At 34.1% G+C, this 23,431-nt stretch overlaps 1 protein-coding gene across 1 annotated transcript in view; it reads right to left on the reverse strand.

The window, feature by feature from the left end:
* The window catches only part of Gcn2 (eukaryotic translation initiation factor 2 alpha kinase Gcn2), a 46,670-nt gene that overhangs the window by 9,034 nt on the left and 14,205 nt on the right, over positions 1-23,431 (reverse strand). Inside the window, exons 20-51 of the mRNA XM_080169737.1 lie at positions 23,128-23,183; positions 22,543-22,633; positions 22,060-22,113; positions 21,798-21,907; positions 21,448-21,573; positions 21,007-21,094; positions 20,619-20,698; positions 20,346-20,474; positions 19,821-19,914; positions 19,531-19,610; positions 18,891-18,985; positions 18,345-18,419; positions 16,860-17,005; positions 16,495-16,566; positions 15,948-16,054; positions 15,534-15,587; positions 15,166-15,297; positions 14,451-14,550; positions 10,139-10,270; positions 9,182-9,250; positions 8,849-8,905; positions 8,432-8,485; positions 7,766-7,828; positions 5,907-6,009; positions 5,139-5,233; positions 4,687-4,793; positions 4,075-4,128; positions 3,621-3,700; positions 3,129-3,241; positions 2,321-2,427; positions 2,001-2,079; positions 961-1,169 (exon numbers count right to left, since the gene is read on the reverse strand). Coding sequence (XP_080025863.1) covers positions 961-1,169; positions 2,001-2,079; positions 2,321-2,427; positions 3,129-3,241; positions 3,621-3,700; positions 4,075-4,128; positions 4,687-4,793; positions 5,139-5,233; positions 5,907-6,009; positions 7,766-7,828; positions 8,432-8,485; positions 8,849-8,905; positions 9,182-9,250; positions 10,139-10,270; positions 14,451-14,550; positions 15,166-15,297; positions 15,534-15,587; positions 15,948-16,054; positions 16,495-16,566; positions 16,860-17,005; positions 18,345-18,419; positions 18,891-18,985; positions 19,531-19,610; positions 19,821-19,914; positions 20,346-20,474; positions 20,619-20,698; positions 21,007-21,094; positions 21,448-21,573; positions 21,798-21,907; positions 22,060-22,113; positions 22,543-22,633; positions 23,128-23,183 — 3,011 coding nt within the window. The remainder of the gene's footprint in view (positions 1-960; positions 1,170-2,000; positions 2,080-2,320; positions 2,428-3,128; positions 3,242-3,620; positions 3,701-4,074; positions 4,129-4,686; positions 4,794-5,138; positions 5,234-5,906; positions 6,010-7,765; positions 7,829-8,431; positions 8,486-8,848; positions 8,906-9,181; positions 9,251-10,138; positions 10,271-14,450; positions 14,551-15,165; positions 15,298-15,533; positions 15,588-15,947; positions 16,055-16,494; positions 16,567-16,859; positions 17,006-18,344; positions 18,420-18,890; positions 18,986-19,530; positions 19,611-19,820; positions 19,915-20,345; positions 20,475-20,618; positions 20,699-21,006; positions 21,095-21,447; positions 21,574-21,797; positions 21,908-22,059; positions 22,114-22,542; positions 22,634-23,127; positions 23,184-23,431) is intronic.

Genomic DNA, 23,431 nt, shown 5'->3' on the forward strand with positions numbered 1-23,431 from the left:
TAGTGGAATAGAACTTGAAAATACTTATTATTTACTTTAATTCTAAGTCAGAATAAATATTTCCCAATATGTCTATGTTTTTGTGTCTTTTATTTATTTGAATTATATCTTAAGTTTTGACTTTAAAAGTGCATTTAAACGATTTTTCTTACAAACTTTTCGTGCACTTACGTTCAGAAAACGGACTAAAAACCCCTACGGGGGCGCAGGGGGGTAAGTGAAACCAGTACTGGCGATTAAAATATGTCTTTGGGTAATCAAATATCGTTTTTTTAGCCGGCGACACCCGGCGAAAACATGTTTCCTCTTACTATGATCTTAAAAGTTGATTAAAAAACAAACAAAAAAAAACTAAAATCTTGACTTCAACTAGAATTATTTAGGACTAATTTCTTCAATTTGTGTTTTTTTCTTTTATAGTGTCAAAATATATGTAATGCATGACTCATCAAAAGTTATTTTGTCTAATTACGTTAATTCTAAGAGATTTTATAATACTTTTAAAATTGTTGGTGAAACACAAAAAGTATGCCTTTTTCTGTAAGAAAATTTTTGCATTTCTTGACTTCCATGCATTAGAATGCTTACTTGAAAAGCGTATTTTTACGATTCCTTTGAAATCTGATGTACATTGGGTATGATAATACTCATAGAATGTTTAAAACTTGATTTGGGGGTGGTGAATTGATGCCCCTTCTTGCCCCTATGTGCATTGTCTTATCTCTTTAGATCCCTGACAAAATCCATGAAAAATGTACATCAAAGTAGATTCTTAGTGGTGCACTTACAATAAAACCATCCACTTCATTATTAATTATAATGGAACTTGTTGATTAGGCCAAAACAAAGAAAATAAACACTCACGCAAGTTAAACGACTAGAATTCAAATTTTGGTCATAATTTTTTCCCTATTTCTACAAATAAATTTCTTTAGTTTTGAAAAAACATCTTTTTCATACCTTGGCGCGCCTGACCGTTCCTCTTTGTTGTAAACCAGACCGGTCAACCCTTCACCTTGAGCCGCACCACCTCCACCCAACCCCAGTCCACCCCCACTCAATCCTCCCACCCCCTGTCCCCCGCTGGCAGAGCCAAGCTTCAGCTCTCTAATGAGGAGGTGAACAGCTTCCCCCACGCTCATTTTCTTCTCCCCCATAAATCTCCCCTCCTAAAACAAGTATGATCATGATCAATTTAGATTCTAATAAATTGTAAGTTATATAAATCCGTCTTCATTGATAATTTTTTGATATTTTTATTAACTGACTTTAATAAACAAATTATTTTTAATTTTTATCAATAAGTTAAAATCTGATATTATTATTATTAGTGCACAAAGTTGGTCATTATGAAAAGAATTTTCCAGAAAAGGGTATTTAAAAAATTCCAGGAAATACCTTCTAATGTATAATTTAAAATATTTTTTGTACAGAAACATAAGGACACAATAAAATTATTTTTGTTGTTGTTAAGTATTGAATTTTTAAAGATAAATCATTGATAAATAAAAATTTCAAAAAGTACTGCAGTAAAAACAGATTAATAATGGGAAGCTGTATTATGAATTACATCAATACTAGTTAACTAGTTCTATTTAATGTTGGAAAAAAATCATTTTACCCTTACTTTTATATCAGTCGTTGATATGGAAATACACTTTTTTTAGAGAAGCTATTAATTGAAAACTTTTCTAGGATTAAGACACGACTTCCCTTTCTGATCAATGCATTTATTTTAAAAATGTCCAGAGATTTAAAGGTATAGGACAATGGTCGCTAAATTGATGTACATACTCATTGATGATTTACAAAATTACAACTTTTGTAGATAACAATTAGTCGTGGAAACATTTAAACACTCAATTTAATAAACCAATTAATTAAAATTCAATATAGTCCCCAAAGTTATTAAAACAAAGAATAAGAAAACGACAAGAAAACTTTTGGAACCAGTGAAATAAACAGCCCAATGACCCTTCCCTCCCTGAATAAAATCTCACCTTGTCCCCAAAAGAAAGTCTGACATTATCTTGAGTAACAAGAATGATAACTTCCGCTTCCAACTCTTTACCCATCTCTCTATATAAATGGGGATATATAATATCAAATATCTTATGAAAAATAAGTAAATTCTCTTTCATACTTCTAAGCAATTTTCTTAAAAAAAAAAATAAAATCCAACAAATAGTTTCATAGTCACAATAAGACAAAATTGTCTTATAACAGAGTGGTAGGTATATTTTGAAAAGTTTGAAGTTCCAATAGACCCGCTGTTTTGGGGACCATATAAAATGTAAATTATGACAAAATATCCTCATTCCTGAGTTCATCCATCCTGTTGGTGTGCAGGGACTGAGTAGCAATTCCAGCTGTCCACAACTCTGTGCAGATATGTGCCCTATCACTTTCTTCCCCCGCTACAATCACCTAAAATCATATTTTGTACAAATAAATTCGCAAAGTGGCTATTGCAACCTTCAAATAGACATAAACATATATTTAGTTCATAAAACTTCTGCTAGATGGCCCTAATTGTAAATAACTATGTTGATTGATTGATTAGCCATAGTTTCTTAGGGTTTGGGCCTAAGTAGTCATGGAGTAGGCTGAGACACTTTTGTCTAGCCACTAGGGCTATCAAGCTCCACGTTCAAGCACATTACGACTTGACCCGCTGTCACATGAGAGCTACTCATTATTACCTTACCCTCGCCGACTATGACAGGTGTCCCAAATTAAGTCACCGTAATGAATGACGCTCTCTGCAGAGGAGCTTGGGATAAGGGTAGTACTGATATTATGTACGTACGTGACTATTGAGTATCCAAACTTACTCAATAATCCCCTTCTAACACAACCAGGGGAAGTTGCGTGATTATTATTGCGAATGAGAAATTCGAGTCAACACACGAAGAATTGAACTCGAACTCTCATCACCGTAGCTCAGTGTGTTACCACTAAGCCACGGTGCCCCTCTAAATAACTATGTGCATGTGCCTTGTCACTTTCTTCCCTATGGGACTATGAATTCCAAGAAATTTCATCTAGTTGGATTATTAAATTTTCTAAAACCTGACGAGGATCAATAAAACTAATCTGAGAATAATAAACCAAAGCATTTATTGTACCTGTACAACAGCTGTGCTGAAGCTTGGCTGTTTGACCAGCGCGCTAACCAGTCTATCCACAGATATTGACACACCAGTGGCACACAAACTATCGTCAATATCTCCTCCAGTGCCTAGGGATAGATTTCAGTGATTGATTAGTTAAGTTGCTTTTTCTCAAGATATGCTTAATATATGATTGAGAAGGATATTTCTCTCTAGAAGTTGTCTTGAAATCATATTAATTAGGATAAATCATATTTAAAAACCTGTATAATGTAAATTGATATTTAAATAAATGTATTGCATTAGTAAATGAATTCTGTTATACATATTCTATTCAGATTAAATGTTCTCAATGCTTAGGAATACAATGATCCTCATTCATCCATTAATTAAAAAAAGCAATGGTGCAAGTTTTCTAACTTTTTTAACTAAACTAAGTAAACGCCTTAACATCTCGACTACTAAAAAGAAAAGAATCAGCCTATACAAATTATTATCTTTATATACCTGGTTTTTCTGTAAGTTCTTTGTTTGCGACCTCTCCTATCTCCAAAAATTCTTGAAAGCTATTTACCAACTCATTATACCTGTTATAAAAATTAGTAAATTATTATCTTCATCAAATTATTCTATTTAGGTATGTAATGTTTTTAAATGGTTTAAAACCGGTAAAAGTTAAAACCCATGGATAGATATTTAAAATCACTAGTAGCGCAACTGCTTTGTAACTTTGTATGACCTCATGTTCGTCTAACGCTTAATGAAAGACACTCTAACACAATTGAGCTGGCCATTGAAATTCTATTTATACACATAAAAAATCTTTATTAAATAAAATGTTCCTGTTTAATTTAAATTTTATGTCTAATATTGAAGAATTGATCAAACATTCAAAGTTTGAAAACACTCAATATTTATCCAAGACCTAAGGGTATTATTTTTAATTCTAATATAAGTTTACCTTCCCCCGGCTCCTATAATATCCATGTTCCTACTCGTTTTATTTGTCAACATTCTAAAAATAAAATTAGTTTACATATAAGATGTGACTCATAATTTGGTAGAAAATAATCCTTTTATATAAAGTAGAAAGGTCTTTTTTTGTCTGAAGCTTAAGATTTTTCGATAGCTTTCGAACCGTTTGAGTTCTACATTTTAGGGTAGGTTAAAGAGGGTTCTGGGATGGATTTAGGCTATTTATTATTTGATTTAAATCTTGGGATAATTCATGCTATTTTTATTTCCATTGCTTATTCTTATTCAAAGCACGGGGGTACACCGACAAACCTCCTAAAGTACTAAAAGTACGTCCCAAAGGACAGACGTGGTAAGGGACAAAGGTCCTAAAGGGACATCTTTTTATAAAACGTCCCAGGATTTTACAAATATTTTTTTAAAAAACCTTCCAAAATCTGAGGACAAAATCCACCAGCAAACAATTAAACACAATCAAATCCAATATGGCGATAAAACGAAGCCACTAGTAGAATATAAAGTAATTCTTGATATAGATTATATACTATTACTTTATAATTTAGAGTATAACGAAGGAAGTATTGATATGATATCTTACCTTATAATTTGGAAGGTTATACCAGAATATAAAGTAGGAGGGTATAAACTCTTGACACAAAACTGCAGCTCCATATTAAAACCAAGTTTCAGGGCAAGACTCTCAACCTAGTAAAACATATTAATCTTTTGTCTATTTGCAGCTAAATCACTATAAAACAAGCAAATCACAAGTTTCATATCTCGACATGTAATATGATGCTTTCAGTTAAACACAATACTTCTTGTTTACTTAAGGACGCGGCCCAAATTTTTATTTTTTAAAATTGTATAAAATCGCTGGATTACAGTTTAGTAAATAAAACCTAATAATGCAAGAAATAAAATATTATAATGGATATTTTTAAAAAGTTTCCATTAAAAATAACAAATATGTATCACACAGTAAGCTTAAGAAAAAATTATCTATATATAGAAAACACTGATGAAAATTTATCACAACACAATTTCTACCTGTTTAAGCTGATTAAGAGCTGATTTGACAAGCTCAGCTGATTCAGCTCGTCTCCGTGTAACTGTTCGCAGCAGGCTGCTCAGTTGATTTAATCCTAAAACAATGATTCAAATTAACATGTTCAGTTTCAGGCTCATTAAGTCTAACATACGGTCATATACATCATTTAGTATCTTCTCCTAAGTAAATAAAATTCCCAATAAACTAAAAAAATTTCATTCTATATTTACTTAAGTATTTTGGAATCATGTGATAAGTCTATCTAATTACTAACACATTTAAATAAGGTTGAAATTGAAGAATCGGAAAAATACCTACCAATAATAAAATGCAAGGAGTCGTTCTATTTCTCTCTACTACCATTTACATGAAGCTAGTCTTGTGGCAATATTCAAGAAAAAAATACAATCAAATGGCTTGTTAAAGTCAAGGTAACAATAAGAGTAAAACATTAAATAGCCTGTATTTATATCTTGGTACTGAAAACAAGTATTATACATAATATGATTGTATCATACCCCTGTACGTACACGAGAACGCTATCCTTACAATAAAGTAACAGGATGTCTCTCTTTCTGTTTGTACCGAAGGATTTCGCTAACTGCTAACCCGATATGTTTCTTCTTTACAGAGTAGCTTCTCATAGGTCATGGGAAGGTTTATATCTATTTATGGAGAGGGCTACACCACCCTCCATGAGAAATCGCCCTAAGAAAAATTCCCCCCCCCCAAAAAAAAAATTAGTTTTTATAAACTTTAACAAAAACCTGTATCAGCCTCCAGTAAAGAAAGCAGGTACTGAAACCCAGCGTCAGTCATACCCAGATTCTTTAATCTCCCCTCCAATTGACTCTTATGATTTGAATAAGCCTAGAAATAAATCAGATTAAAAATGTGCAACAACAAATTAGGTAGGTAAATCAATTAACCTCATTAATTATGATAAACATAATTAGCTATTATGCAATATGCAAATTAAAATTGTAGATGGAAAAGTTTTGACACTATAAAGACTCAAAGAGACCAGTAGGTTGCAGGTAAATTCCGTAAAGGTGTGAGTTTTAAGGCTTAAAACAGTTGTAGAATGATTATATTCTCTAAATATGTGTATTAGTTATTGAATAGAACCATAGACAACAACTTTTTAAAAAAGTAAACGATACCTGAAATTTTCACCGAACGCTTTGCTAATGTCAAAACTGACGAAAAAATTAACATATAATACATAGAATTACCATGGACAATCAAATAATGTTTTAAAAAAATAATATCTTTGAAATAATTGGCATTATTTGTAATTTTTGAAACTTTTTCCAATAATTGTTTATAATTGTCTATTTTGTTAATATTGTCAGTTTAACATTAGTGAAGCATTCAATGAATTTTTCGAGTATTTTAACAATTTTTTTAACTTAAATTTTTTTTTGGTCCATAGTTCTTTTCAATAAGAAATATACATATTTAGTGAATATTATCGTTCTACTCCTGCTTTAGGCCTTAAAACTTACACCTTTACGGAATTTACCCGCAACCTACTGGTTTACAATTAATTAGATTTTGTACAGTCTGTATAGGTTTTAAACTTTTTACCCTATTTTAGTTACTCTCCCCCTATTTACTTCCCTTTTTCTCAAGATGATCCCAACAAAACATCATCGATACATTTGCGCATGTGGTCAAATTATTGCTATAATAGAATATACTAGCGGATTCGACACTAGCATCATAGGGGCTTCATCCCAAGACACATATGAAAGTCCAATCCCCTCCCCTTATTGTTGTTTTGTGTGTCATTATCAGCGTAGTATATAAAACAATGTCATCGTTTTTACTTTAAGCAAAAAAGTGGGGATTTTTTTAAATCTTGGGGGGTTGCGGTGACCCTACTAAAAAAGTGTTTAACTAAACAGTACATATATGCTCGCTACTTAACAACTATATAATAATATCATAATATTTCTTTTTAAAAAACGGATATTCCAAATTATAGAGTAGCTTCGCTACTAAAAAAGTGTTTAACGAAACAGTACATATATGCTCGCTACTTTACAACTATATAATAATATCATAATATTGTATTATGTATATAGTATTTATGACAAATAATTAAAAAAGTATGGATGTGTAAATGCCAGTGTCAGATGTATTTTTGCCAGTGTTGGATGTATTTATGGCATGAGAATCGATTTTACTGTCATTTATACAGTAAAAATTCAGTTTGTCATAAATACATCCATTGTACTGGCATAAACACATCCACTGTAAATTTGCTGGATGTGTAAATGGCAGTCCCCCGTCTCTTTATATTAGGCTGATTTAATTAAAACCAATAAACGAATGGCAGAACGAGTTTATACACTATTGGGGTCAGTATAATTTTACAGTCCAATAGTTAATAGTCCTGTATTAGAGGAAATTTAACTACCTACATAAAATACTGGGGGGCTCTAACCCTGCGGGGCATTCATCTATATTTACCTAACCTAACCTAAAATAACCTATCACAATTCAAAAGTTACTATGAAAATACGACGAAACCCCCCTTAATAGGCGATATCACGAAACCGACAATACCCATTCTTTCGATAACAGGTAACAATAGAAACATGAACATTTTGCTACTTGCCTTCATGTATTCTACAACTTGGTTGTGACTTTTTTCATCTATTCCAAGATGAAGCAAAAGACCCTAAAATACAAAATGACAAAACAATGGATATAAGAGTACGTGAATTTAATGACAGGAAATTTTGTTTTCAATTTAAATTGCTTCAATAGCATTGGTCCTCATTTATTAGTTAGTTCGTTCCTCGGTAGGGGATAGGGTAAAGGAAGTGGATGGGGAGTATCGTTATATTAGCCAGCTGGAAGTAGCATATTATCAGTATCTCTCACTCTATCCAAATATTACATATCAATTGATAAAATAAGGTAATACAAAAACCTGACAGTTATCAAATTGAAATAAAGTCATAACTGAATTGTTAATCATCAAAATAGTTTAATACACATACTTATATAATAAAAAAGAAATTACTTGAACAATTTCAAAATTTCTTTTGGCTAACATATTCTTATTTTAAATTTTAAGTTCCTATATTGTTAACTTTTCGCATCAAAGAATAAAAGTTTTAGGCTGAATTTAGGCATAAATAAAGTAATAATTCCTTTACATAATTCTTTTAAATACTAAGATGCTCCATATTAGCGATACATAACATACTTACTGACAGAGTGAGGGACTCAAAGTTTTAGAATAACAAAATGTGTATTAAAAATTGAAATTGCCTACCTTAATTAGATCCCCATGGCACAATTTGAAAATAAATTTAGTATCCTCCCAATCTCCTATACCAATATAAAAAATCTTTATTAAAAATAAATAGTGACAGAATTTCATAAATGGAAAAATATTTTCTGCAGCAATTATTTGGTAATAAAATTGTTCAACTTGTGATAATTCTAGGTTAGGTTACGAAAAGTAATATGCTGGTTCTGTGTTTTTACATCTCTCATGGGCAAATGGGGAGAATGATAAGAGATATTGAAGGCGGAGGACGTTGTGGTGCTTTACTTAAAAGCTACGGAATTTAACACAGTATTTTTAGATTAAAATTTCTGTTCATGATTTGAAAAGAAAAAACACCACATATCATATGTTGTTTTAAAGTCAATTTAGCAAATATTAGTCTTAAAACGAAAGATTTTTTCCTAGTTCATTGATGAGTTGTTGGCAAATCACAAGAAGTTCTGCATCGGCCATACTCTAAAAAACAAAACAAAAATCAATATCATTGTTGCGTTGCGAATTTTATTATGATATGATCTTGATATAAAATAACTTACTCAATATCGGATATAAAACTCGGAGCTTTCTAATTATTATAGGGAACATTTCAGATAGTTTACTTGAATAACATAATAAATTGAACCTTACAAACTAAAAAATATGAGATTATAAGCATTAAAGTTACCCTGCAAGTTATTCGTGCATGTCTGTTGGTGAAATTAACGGAACATTTATAAAAAATAATTGCTTTACCTGCCCAGCAGACCCTGTAACAATATCGAATCCACATTCTGTATATTCTTTAGGATGTAATCCAAATACCTAAATTTTAAAAGACATGTTCTATTCAGGATAAGTATTCGTTTGTAAATTATTTTTTAAGTTGTTTTAAGTCTTCCGAACAATAAAACTTCATTTTAAATAATTATTTACTTCGCCCCTAACATATAGGGTTAGAAACATAGACGTCCAAGCTATTTTTTTTTTGGGGGGGGGGGGTAGAAAATTTTAAGGGGGGGGGGTAATTCGTATTTGGGGGGGGGGGGGGGGTAAAATGGCGCGCGAAGCGCGCCGAAATTTTTTTTTACCCCCCCCCCAAATTTTTACCCCGGGGGTAAAATTTGCTTGGGGGGGGGTAATTACCCCCCCTGAAGTCTGTTGAGGGGGGTAAATTTAGTTTACCCCCCCCAAAATTTATCCCCGGGGTAAAATTTTTGGGGGGGGTAATTTAAATTTTTTTAAATATTCAGTATTAAAAATGCGCGTGAAGCGCGCAAAAAACATTTTTATTAGGGATTTTTTATTTTGGGAGGGGTATTTACGCCCCCAAAATTGTTTGGGGGGGTAAATACCCCCTCCTAAATGGTTAGGGGTGCCTACGGCACCCCCAGGGTAGGGGTAAATTTTAAATGGGGGGGGGGGGTGAAATGAAAAATATTTTGGGGGTGCCTACGGCACCCCCAAAATCGTTTGGGGGGGGTAATCGCCCCATTACCCCCCCCCCCCCCCCTTGGACGTCTAAGGTTAGAAAATTGCTTAAAACCAACCAAAGATATTTATTTATAAAGCTTATATGAAAACGTAAATCCAATACGGACAAGAAATTTCCGAAATCTGAAACTTCAGACAAAAAACTAACTACTTTATATTACAGGATAATTTAACTTACCTAAATAGTTAAAAATTAAAAAATTCTAAATCAATACGTACCTTCTTTTCTTTGACAACTTTGCCAAATGAATATCTTTTGAAATTATTGAGCTTGAGTCTTGCCAGATATCTTGCAAATGGGATTCTAAGATCATGGGGCAGAGAAACTACGTCTCCGTTTCTACTCATCATCTAAAATAGAAGGTAGATCGTAGAAACATTCATTGATATAAAAATTTATTGAAGATAAAAACAAAATTTACAAGATACAGTATACGTTACGAAAAATGACCGGTTTTTAAAATGGTCTAGCCCCCCCTGTAATGAAGTTGTAACCCATTTTTTTTGTATGTGTGATCTTTATATACATGTATAATGGTGTTTGTTGCGCGCCGGTAAAGGGGGGGGGCGGGGGGGGGGGGGGGTTAATGCAACCATCTCGTAATCAGTGAGCAAATGGCACTTAGAATTCGAATTTCGAGCTGAAATTTTGCATGGGTAATCCTTGGTAGGTCTATTTTCCTTAAATCGAACAAAAAGTTGGAAAAGTAACGACTGGCGGCTGCAGCTCAGCCGTTTAGCCGTTTTTAGCCTATTTTTAGGGCAAATTAATCATTACTTACGTAGGAATCAACTTTTTAAAACATAGTTTTGGTTTAATTCATATTAAATGATAGCAATAACCATTTTTAAAACTTCTAGTACCAGCTGCTAAACGGCTAGAACCGGCTGAAAACGGCTGGGAGCGGCCAAGAGTATGAAGAGTAGATAGGGCTTGTGACATGTCTAGGGGTAGATTTTTATGGGTGCTGAGCTTAAAAATGCTACTAAAAATAGTGACGGCCAATCCATATGGCAGCTGGGTAACAGCTGCAGCTCAGCTGCGAGCGGCCAAGAGTAGAATTAGTAGATAGGGCTTGTGACGTGTCTAGGGGTAGGTTTTTATGGGTGCTGAGCTCAAAAATGCTACAAAAAATAGTGGCGGCCCATCCATGTGGCAGCTGGGTAACGGCGGCAGCTCAGCTGGGAGAGGCCAAGAGTAGAATGAGTACATAGGGCATGTGACATGTCCAGGGTTAGGTTTTTATGGGTGCTGAGCTCAAAAATACTACCAAAAATAGTGATGGCCAATCCATGTGGCAGTTGAGTAATAGCTGCTGCTCAGCTGCGAGCGGCCAAGAGTAGAATGAGTAGATAGGGCTTGTGACATGTCTAGGGGTAGGTTTTTCTGGGTGTTGAGCTCAAAAATGCTACTAAAAATAGTGGCGGCCAATACATATGGCAGCTGGGTAACAGCTGCTGCTCAGCTGCGAGCGGTCAAGAGTAGAATGAGTAGATGGGGCTTATGACGTGTCTAGGGGTAGGTTTTTACGGGTGCTGAGCTCAAAAATGCTACCAAAAATAGTGGCGGTCCATCCATATTGCAGCTGGGTAACGGCCGCAGCTCAGCTGTGAGAGGCCAAGAGTAGAATGAGTAGATACTGATAGGGCTTATGACGTGTCTAGGGGTAGGTTTTAATGGTTGGTGAGCTCAAAAATGGTACCAAAAATAGTGGCGGCCAATCTATATGGCATCTGAGCAACAGCTGCAGCTCAGATGGGAGCGGCCAAGAGTAAAATAAGTACATAGGGCTTGTGACGCATCTTGGGGTAAGTTTTTATGGGTACTGAGCTCAAAAATGCTTCCAAAAATAGTGGTAACCTATCCATATGGCAGCTGGGTAACGGCTGCAGCTCAGCTGGGGGAGGCTAAGAGTAGAATGAGTAGATAGGGCTTGTGGGCTGTAGCTGTTACCCAGCTGCCATATGGATGAGCCGCCACTATTATTGGTAGTATTTTTGAGCTCAGCACTCATAAATACCTACCCCTGGACACGTCACAAGCCCTATGTACTCATTCTACTTTCGGCTGCTCCCAGCTGAGCTGCCGCCGTTACCCAGCTGCCACATGGATGGGTCACCACTATTTTTGGTAGCATTTTGAGCTCAGCACTCATAAAAACCTACCCTAAGACACACCACAAGCCCTATCTACTCATTCTACTCTTGGCCGCTCCTAGCTGAGCTGTAGCTGTTACTCAGCTGCCATATATGGATTAGTCGCCACTATTTTTAGTAGCATATTTGAGCTCAACACCCATAAAAACCTACCCCAAGACATGTCACTAGCTCTAACTACTCATTATACTCTTGGTGGCGCGCAGCTGAGCTGCAGCTGTTACCCAGCTGCAATGTGGATGGGTTGCCACTATTTTTGGTACCATTTTTGAGCTCAGCACCCATGAAAACCTACCCCTAGACACATCACAAGCCTTATCTACTCATTCTACTCTTGGCCACTCGCAGCTGAGCTGCAGCTGTTACTTAGCTGCCATATGGATGGGTCGCCACTATTTTTGGTAGCATTTTTGAGCTCAGCACCCATGAAAACCTACCCCTAGACATGTCACATGCCCTATGTACTCATTCTACTCTTGGCCTCTACCAGCTGAGCTTCGGCCGTTACCCAGCTGCCATATAGATGGGCTTCCACTATTTTTGGTACCATTTTTGAGCTCAGCACCCATAAAAACCTACCTCTAGACACGTCACAAGCCCTATCTAATCATATTACTCTTAGCCGCTCGCAGCTGAGCAGCAGCTATTACTTAACTGCCATAGGGATTGGCCGAAACTATTTTTAGAAGCATTTTTGAGTTCAGCACCCATAAAAACCTAATCCTGAACACGTCACATGCCTCATGTACTCATTCTACTCTTGGCCTATCTCGTCTGAGCTGCGGCCGTTACCCAGCTGAGCTGCGTCCATTACCCAGCTGCCATGTGGATGGGCCTCCACTATTTTTGTTAGCATTTTTGAGCTCAGCACCTATAAAAACCTACCCCTAGACACGTCACAAGCCCTATCTACTCATTCTACTCTTGGCCGCTCGCAGCTGAGCTGAAGCTGTTACCCAGCTGCCATATGGATTGGCCGTCACTATTTTTAGTAGCATTTTTGAGCTCAGCACCCATAGAAACCTACCCCTAGACATGTCACAAGCCCTATCTACCCTTTATACTCTTGGCGGCTCCCAGCCGTTTTCAGCCAGTTCTAGCCGTTTAGCAGCTGGTACTAAAAATTTTTAAAAATGGTTATTGTTATCATTTAACATGAATTAAACCAGAAATATGTTTTAAAAAGTTGATTGCTACGTAATTAATGATGAATTTGCCCTAAAAATAGGCAAAACACGGCTAAACGGCTGAGCTGCCGGCCGCCAGCCGTTACTTTTCCAACTGTTTGTTCGATTTAGGGAAAATAGACCTATCAAGGATTACTCATGCAAAATTTCAGATCGAAATTCGAATTCTAAGTTCCATTTATACATTGATTACGAGATGGTTGCATTAAACCCCCCCTTATATCCTTGAACATTTTCCGACATTCAGCAGGCTATGAAAGAATGAAAAAATTCCAACCCTTTTATATTTTAAGTGAATTTTGGTTAAGCCGAAAAATCATAGATTTTGAGGTCTTGATACATACTTTTTAGGCTCAAATGACTTGTATGAGAGCTAGGAAGTCGGCTAAGGTGTCTATGGAAGCAGAATTTTATGCTGAAGATAAAACTCGACACAACCCCTATTAATTCAATTTTACTATGTGATTTTTCGGCTTAAGTAAAATTTACTTTAAAAAATAAGGGTCGGAATTTTTTCATTTTGAATTTATTCTTTTAAAGCCTGCTGAATGTCGGAAAATGTTCTTTGATCTAATTGACCGCAACAAACACCATTATACATGTATATAAAGATCACACACACAAAAAAAAAGGATTACAACTTCATTACAGGGGGGGCTAGACCATTTTAAAGACCGGTCATTTTTCGTAACGTATACTGTAGAAGATAGATAGCTAGATTTTAGACATAATTCTAGAAAGCAAGATATGAGATAGAAAGCATGATATTGTAATGAGAGCTAGATTGTAAGATTGCGATACTGATCAAAGAAAGAAATTGATAATAAGATAGCTAGAAGACAGAGAGATAGAAAGCTAGGCGCCAAGATTAAAAATTAAAAGAAAGATAGGTTCAAAGATTAAAGTAAGAATTAACCTTTAATAGTTATTTGCCGCATCGTATTGTAAACATCTTTCCTTGGATACAAAAATGTACAATTATAAGATTAAAACCAGTTTTTTTAACCCTGAGATGCGATAGTCCCCCGCTAAAAAAAACTGGTTTTAATCTTATGATTGTACATTTTTATATTCTTAGAAAACTAGATATAATGCAATGTTATACATAATTTTTCAGTATAGCTAAGAACCGGTTCTAATCCACCGGATATAAGTCGGTTTCAAAGCGATACTGGGAAACTATTTACCTGAACAGAAGTCTCAAAACCCTTCCAAGGATTCCTCTGATTAACTGGGAGTAGCAAGTGGGCATCCAATGGTATTGCTCCATGTAGACCAAATAATTTACTAAAAACTTTGTTTTTATTTTATGTTTTGTAAAATGACAGTATCTAGCACGTTTTTAAAATCAATTTTCTGCGCCAAAAAGGCATTAAGAATAACGCTTATCATCATCTATAATACAAAGTAGCTTGATGTCTGTCCGTCTGTCCGTCTGTCTGTCCCTTAAGATCTCGGTAACCACTGAACCGATTGGATTCTACTCTTCAGGGTATATTTCTATTGGTCCTGTGGTGGTTTTAAGCTATTTTCTTGGGGGGTGGGACATCCCCAACCCCCCCAAAAACAAGAAAATCCCCCCCCCCATTTTTTTTTTTTTTTTGCTGAAGATTTCTTTTAGGTTTTGTAGAAGATTTCCTAGGTTCTTTAGGTTTTGCAGAAGATTTCCTAGGTTCTTTAGGTTTTGCAGAAGATTTCCTAGGTTCTTTAGGTTTTGCAGAAGATTTCCTAGGTTCTTTAGGTTTTGTAGAAGATTTCCTAGGTTCTTTAGGTTTTGTAGAAGATTTCCTTGGTCCTTTAACGAATTTCGCCTTAATTTTTTTAATCACCTCTTGGGGCAAAGCCCCTAGAGGCTAGGGGCGAAGCCGCTAGTAACTTCATATTGCGCTAAATTTTACTTACCTGGTCACAGTGAAGAAATGCGCGTATGCCGCGCCGAGTTTTCTAACAGAGCCAGACTTGATGATGTCAGTATCAAAGTAGATGTCCTTGGCTTGAGACATGCTCTGCCCCATACAAGAGGATATCAACTGTCTAGATAACAAGAAAGAGCATTAATAATGTAGAAAAAGCCAGAATTATGGACTTATTACACGTTCTGTTATTTGTTAGTTCAAAATTCTCGGGGGAAAGGTTAAATAAGAAAACAGAATACAAAGTGACATTCTTAAAAAGTTTCAACCTACCAAAGGAGTTTTTTTCTTAATTGAGGGATTAATCTTTCATCCATTAGGGTGTATAAAATATACTTGATCAAAATAAAAATAAACCTGTAAGCCTTGCTTTTCTTATTTTTCATGGCATTTCTAACTGTTTCTTCTATTCTGTAATTGAGTAAAGTTACTATAATTCTTTCAAATAGGTATATGAATGCAATTTTAGATTAAAGTAAAAATATAAAGTTTCAGAAATAAAATAGTTCAGTTCCAACAGTCGATTTTTTTTATATATTTTAACTTTAAGTGCCATTGTATCGAGAGAGGGAGATGTATAATATCAAACTACAAATTATACTGGTCCAGAAAGATTTAAAAACAAATTATTTAATTCTCTGGCTTCAAACTTAATTAAATCTTGTTTGAATTTTCCATTCTAGTAGAATACCTATAACTTTTTCATACGTGCAATTGATAATTTAAACAAAGCTGATAAGAAATTATTTTGATCAGCTCCCAATTCTTTACCTGGATTCTTCGACTAGCGGAGGGGGCAGGTAGTCTGACATGAGTAGTTCATGGCTGGTGGGTCGGTTCATAGGGTCGTGGTCCAGTAACCAATTTATTATATAGGTCTGTTAACAATATCATTTTATGTATTCCTTATTTACTAGTAAAAATACTGTAGAACTCCGGTATGTCCGTATATTCAACAGTTCAAGATCATAAACAATAAACATTATCATATAGTATCTACCTAGTGGTATTTGGTTCATTTTCAAACTTTCTGGTAACGATTATAGAGTTGATACGCTTTCTAAATTGTGCCTAACTGTTATAGGAGTCATCATGCAATATTTGAAATCGATAAGACAATTGTAGCATGTCTAAATTAACGAATAGAGCTATCCGTTACCGTAGGGCGCACGGACGGACAAAGCCTAATTATAGAAAAGCTTCGCTTTTAAAAAGAACAAACACTTATCAAACTATAACAATATAAAGGATACCTGTACGTCTAATTAAAGGGGTAGAGGTTAACATATGGTTCACTTGTACAATAAGGGATATTTTCCTGTTGTCTCATAAGGTGAGTGTCCCAATCAGAGGGAAGATTTATATCACGTTCTCTTAGAGATGTTAGCACCTTATCATAAATTAAAATTGTTTTAATATTACAAGTTACAAGATTGGAGATATGTCTATTCAACACTGTCAGATGAAAGAAAAAATAAAATTAAAAACTGTCCGTCTATCTTATAAAAAGCTAACATCATATCACATATCCCTTGTAAATTGTGCTGGTATATAGAACATAGTTACTTATTCATTGCCTTAAACTTTGGGTGGTACAATCAACCAGTATCTAAACTTTTCCAACATTTATATTATTCTACAAAAATGACAACTTCCTTGACTATGCAATGGAGGTAAACCTACCTTTATTCTTTCCATACCCGTCTGCAAAGGAGTGTAGCACATTTCAAAGAAAATAACTCCCAAACTATACAGATCAACTTTTTGATTATATGTTGTATTTTTCATGGTAACTTCTGGAGCGGTATACAGGGCAGTACCCACCAGTCCTGAACATATTACATAGTTGTTGGCCTATTTAGGCATGCATATTTCTTTTAGGGAATAATTTTTCACAATTTTCTTAATCAAAAGTTCTAAATATAAATATCGTCCCTAGTCTTACATTTACTATTTTTTAAGGAAAGGGTCATTTATTTGGTAGAGGTTGGGAATTCACTCCAGAAGCAAAAAGCCTTAATCCATGGTATTGTCAGTAGGTTTATTTCCTGTAAAGACGATCCAAATATATTCGATGGTTCAAGTTCTTAATCCTTAGCTGGACTGAAAGACATCATTTTATCTAGTTTTTAGACGACAGCAAATACACAATTCACTTTATTTAAATAACTAGCGGCTTCGCCCCTAGCCTCTAGGGGCTTTGCCCAAAGAGGTAATTTTAAAAAAATTGGAGATGCAACCACTTATTTGGAACATATTTTGGTGCTGCAAACCATAATTTATGGGTTTCCCATAATGCTTTTTTCCAATCTTTTAATCAATCTTTTTTTTTTTTTTGGGGGGGGGGGGGGTGTCCCACCAGAAAATAGCTTAAAACCATCACAGGTCCAATAGGTATATACCCTGAAGAGAAGAATCCGATCGGTTCAGTGGTTACCGAGATCTTAAGGGACGGACGGACGGACGGACAGACAGACAGACAGACGGACAGACATCAAGCTACTTTGTAGAATAGATACTTTTATGTTACAAAATTATAATTAACTTATACTCAGCAGCTGCTATTCAGCCAATTAATTCTCATTGAAATTGCCCAAAATTAAATATTTTGTTGGCTTAAAACTTGTTTTTTTGACGTAACCGAAGGGAAGAAAAAGGGAATGGGGTTGTAGGAAAATTTTCACTTAGAGTTGTTTGTCAGAATCACATATCCATTTACCTGCTTATCTTAAATCTCTTATATTTTCTATCTTATGTTTTATCAAACTGCCTTAAGTCTATTTTTCCCATTTATCTACACTCAATTATCTTGTTTAACGGTTTGTGTAATGTTTTGATATGACAAAGCGGATCCATCTATCAACTTATTTCATTTCTCAAAACATCAAATTGATTTTGTATTTGTAAGTCTTGATATCTGTGACACTGTCTGCCTTAAATCCATCCATCAGTAAAGTGGGTCATTTTTGTGAGCAAATTTCGTAAAGTTGGGTGTTGGGTTGTAGTCAAATGCTCTATTAAGTCAAACTGTTCTTAATTACGGACCATTTAATTTATTTATTTACATTTGGGCATAATTAAGAAGACTTTGACTTACTAAGAGCATTTAAATAAAACCCATCACCAATTTTTAAGAAAAACGAGAAAAAATAACCCCCTTTGTCAAACCTGTCATATCTTCTTGGACATCAATGCTCTGGTCATTTTCATCCTTCTTAAATGGTGTTGACTCTTGTTCAGCTTTTCCTGAGACCAATTCACAATTTTTTTTAAATTTTTTAAAATTTTTCAAGTATTACTTTAAGTGGTTTTCAATATCCTTTAAAATAGCGGGAGTTATTGAGCAGCTAAAATTTAAAGGGGTAGTTTCGCTAAATGCATTTGAACTTAATTTAGTGAACCGCATATTTTTTCCTGGTTAACCTGCATTTATATGGCATATAATTGAAAGAATTACAATTTTCTACCGCGTACCTAGTTTTTAAAATATCAAGACTTGAAAATCGTCTTTTTAAATTGCATACCTAGGTATATCAATAAAAGACAATTTTCAAGTCTTGATATTTTCAAAGCTACGTGGTAGAAAATTGAAATTCTTTCAAATATATGCCATATAAATATAGTTTAACCCATTAATTAGAAAAAAAATATGCGGTTCACTAAATTAAGTTAAAATGCATTTCGTGAAACTAACCGTTTTAAAATATGAATTAGTTCCTGTTGTTAGAAGTTCAGTTGTAGCAAGTCCAAAGTCCCCAATTTTGACATGGTTTTGACTGTCTATAAAAATATTCACTGGCTTGAGATCCCTAAATAAATACATGTATAATGTATATCACAATAAATTTTCAGTTTTCTTCAGTAATTGTTCCACTTGTACTTTCTAGGTAGGCTCTTATTTATTACACAGCAATAAGATGAATTACCTGTGTATCATACCCTGTGTCAGTGTGTATGTATATGAACTATACTATCTATAATAATATAATATTACCTGTGTATCATACCCTGTGTATGTATATGAACTATACTATCTATACTAATATAATATTACCTGTGTATCATACCCTGTGTATGTATATGAACTACACTATCTATAATAATATAATATTACCTGTGTATCATACCCTGTGTATGTATATGAACTATACTATCTATAATAATATAATATTACCTGTGTATCATACCCTGTGTATGTATATGAACTATACTATCTATAATAATATAATATTACCTGTGTATCATACCCTGTGTATGTATATGAACTATACTATCTATAATAATATAATATTACCTGTGTATCATACCCTGTGTATGTATATGAACTATACTATCTATAATAATATAATATTACCTGTGTATCATACCCTGTGTATGTATATGAACTAATCCATCTATAATTTCTCTAAACATATGCCACACCTTCTTGGTATCCTAAACAAAGGATTATAATTTTGGAATGCCTTTTGCATCTACTCTATAACTCACTCGATACGACCATCTGCTTGTCTTTTCTCTTTCTCATCTAGACGAAACAGATCAAAATACACAAATACAAAATTTTTTTCCAGAGTTTTTGGAATTACAGTATTATTAAAAAACTGCTGAAAATCTAAATCTGTAGGTATATATTTTAAGTTTTACCTTATATAAACCATTATCAATATAATTTCTTAAAGTTTTCTTCTCACAAAATTCCATTTGAATATACAGCGTGTTGATTTCCACCACTTTTTTCCTAAAAATGAAAAAAAAATATTTTTAGTTTACTTTTAAATTAAATAAAAATGAAAACATTATGTGAAATTTCGGGCATAGTCCCTTTCGTGGCAACGGCCCTTAAGGTGCGATTCGTCGAATTTTTAAAATAGCTTTTTATAGGTTATTTTAGGTTAGGTTATATTGAGTTAGTCCTGCTGAATGAGTTAGTTACATGATTTAATTTTACATTTTAATGAGCAATTGTTTACAGGGATGAAGGGGACATAGGGCTGTTTATTACACTAGCCCTAAAAGTTTTATATCATTGTTTTCTTATTTGTTAGCTTAAAAACTTTGGGGACTTTTACTGAATTTTGATTGTTTGGTTCATTAAATTGAGCGTCCAAACGTTGAAAAGAAAAATCAGAGGTGAAGCTTCGCTACTAAAAATATTACTCATCAACTAACCTGACATTATTGTCGCCAGATTCACTTTCCAGTTCAATTTTGGAGTTGTCATTTTTCACATCTACTCTGGTACTCTCAGAACCAAATACAATTCTCTCACTGTCAGATTCAGATGGATATGACACGTTTCTATAATATACAAGTATTAGTAAATACAAAATCCTAGGGACTTTGAAAGATATTCATTACTCGGACACCCTACTGATACTATAGTTGTGTGGAGACTGATGCCATGTTTTGAGACCACAGTTTTGGAGGTCTTTATGATCATACCTGGAGCTTTCAGTTTCACTGTCTGACTCACTATCACTGCTTTCAGAGTCTGTATCAGGAGGCATAAAGCTCACACTCCACTAATCAATTAGGATGATCAATTATTTTTCATTTTAATTTTAACAGGGCTGAAAATTTAACAAGCTCAGCTAGCAGTTCAGCAGCTAAATTTTGCATCAATAAAAGAGTATCTACAATTATATATTCTATAGTTTAGAATCAATGGTCAGTTTCATACTTAGATTAGAAACATAAAAACAGACAGTTTAAGGGAAATGAAGCGTAAAATAGCAAAATATTATATTTTACAATTGTACTTTTTATTTAGGTAGTATTTAATTTCAATATTTGTTTTAGATTATTAAATATTTATTGAAATGAAACATCCCTGAGAATCATCTTGTCTTCTGGAGACTCCTGGAGACCTGAAACTTGGAGGCTGGAAGCCCAATAGACTCATAGAGTTGCTCTGCTGCCTACAATAATTGAAAAAATCTTTTTAATATATTTTTTTCTTTGTCTCTTTAATAGATGCTGGATTCTCTTATGTTTACTTATTTTCTGCTAATCTGAAAGATCACTTTTGATTAATAATTTTTTAAATAAATCTAAAATGATGGGAGAATTTTTCGTTTGACGGTTTATTTTAGGTTAGGTTAGTTGCCACGCAGGGTTAGGGCACCGCAGGCTTAATAACCGCAGTGCAAGGGCCTCCCACCGAGATTAGGTTTAGGAATACCCCTCCTTCTTTTTAATTTATTTCAAAATAAGAATGGTCATGAATGCTTTTCGACCACTTAAGACATTACTAGAAGTTTTAAATATCTACCTTGATATGCTACTGGAAGTGTCTTCTGTTGTTGTAGTAGTGGACTCTTCCAGACCAGGGTCGCCAGATACTCGAGTCAGCTCTTGCCACGAGTTATAATATCTCACCACATTTTCGTGATTTAATCTAAATAATTTATAAAATAAACTTTGCTCTAATGTTTTTTTTTTATGTCAGACCAACATTTCTAACCATAAACTTAAATCTTACAAATCTAGTCATTTTTAGAGGCGCAGCAATTATATAATTAGGGGAAAAAATGTTCCTTACTAATTTAAACAAATTGTCTCATCAATCATTTACCAATAAATGTTATTGCTGCGCATCTTACAAACATATTCTTAGAATACCTTGAGAGCAGTTTGACCTCGCGCATGATTTTCCTGTTGAGCTGTCGGTCAGCCGGGTTCAGTCGGATTCTTTTAATGGCATACACTTGATCATCAAGCTTATTTTTAACCTGAGAAGGATAAAAGCGTATTTTTCTTTTCAAATTATATAGTCGAGATAATCGTAATGACCTGGTTGGGGCGAAATTGTTCTAGTTTCTTGAACAAACAAGAATAAGCAAGATACATACGATGTAACAAAACTTTGTAAAAATTTTTTTACCTGGATCACGTCACCAAAACCCCCACGTCCTATCCAGCTAATCACCTTGAAATCCTAAAAAAAAACAAGAGGTAAAATATATGGAAGGTTAACTAATAGTTCTCCCAATGATAAAGTGTGCATTCTGCCTTTAGTAGATATTAAATAGTTTTTTCGAAAGTTGTTTATTTAGAGGGCGACATAAACTTAATTTTCAACACTTTTCGCCGCACCAGATGTATATTATAAAGGAATAATAGGTAAACAGTTCGCAATTTTCCCTCCAACTAAAAGTGAAACCAGGAACAAACTCTAAGAAAACCTTATGTCTAAAGATTATTTTAGTTTAGGTTATGTAATGGTTATGAATTTATGAAACCACCAGTTAAGAGTCAGGATTGAACCGTTCCCTATATTGATATTATTTCATATTGATCTCTGTATAGACTTATTAATGACATTTGAAATATCTTACTTTACATTTGAATATTTGAAATTTCTTACTTGATAAAGCCTTGATTCTTTATCGCTCTCTATTCTAATGGGCTCAATTGGTGCCTCTATTTCTGCTATCTCTGGCTCGGGGGATTCGCTCCTTAATAGATTAATTAATTACATCATATGATGTCCAGATTTGAGTAGCAAAGCTATCTTTTTATAGAATGAGATTTCCAATATTGCTCCGAATACGATTAATATGAGCTGGATTAGATCCGGTTCTCAGCCATACTAAAAAATCATGTATAGCAACGAATTACTGACAATTTTCCATGAATATCAAAATAAAAATCATAAAATTAATACCAGTTTTGTTAGACCGGACCTTCGGCCGCTTGGGGCTAACAAAACTGGTAATAATTTTATGCTTTTTCATTTCAATATCCACGGAAAGCTGTCTTTGATACGATGTGATAAATAACTACTACGCTGCTAAGAGATGAGCTTCTGTAATCTCACGTGTAGATTTAACTAATGATTTCAAACAATTTCAAACTTTGCTTGTGAGTGAAACCAAAATGATAGATTTTTTTTCAAAAAGGTGTATATTTTTCTCTCACAAAGCCTTATACTAGTTTAAAAAAAGATTACCTATGTCCTTGATTATTTTCAGATCCATTATTGTAAGATTCCCTTGTTAGATTTTCCTAAAACATATTAACAATAAATTTTTCTCATTGAATCTTAATAATATAATATGAATAACAGCAAGGACGTTCAAGCTTTTTTATCTGGGGAGGGGGGAGCAGGTAAAAAATTAAATTAAAATTTTTTTAGGGGCGGGGGGGTTAACCTACCTTTAACCCTTTCCCTTAGGTTCCTGCTTAACAATTTTTCTAGCGCCATGTTTATTGTTTATCGGTTGATTAGCAAATTATTTTTAAAAAATTAAAAG

This window comes from Acartia tonsa, chromosome 8 (genome assembly GCF_053477335.1).
Source record: "Acartia tonsa isolate MP-2025a chromosome 8, ASM5347733v1, whole genome shotgun sequence".
Classification (NCBI taxonomy): Eukaryota; Metazoa; Arthropoda; class Copepoda; order Calanoida; family Acartiidae; genus Acartia; species Acartia tonsa.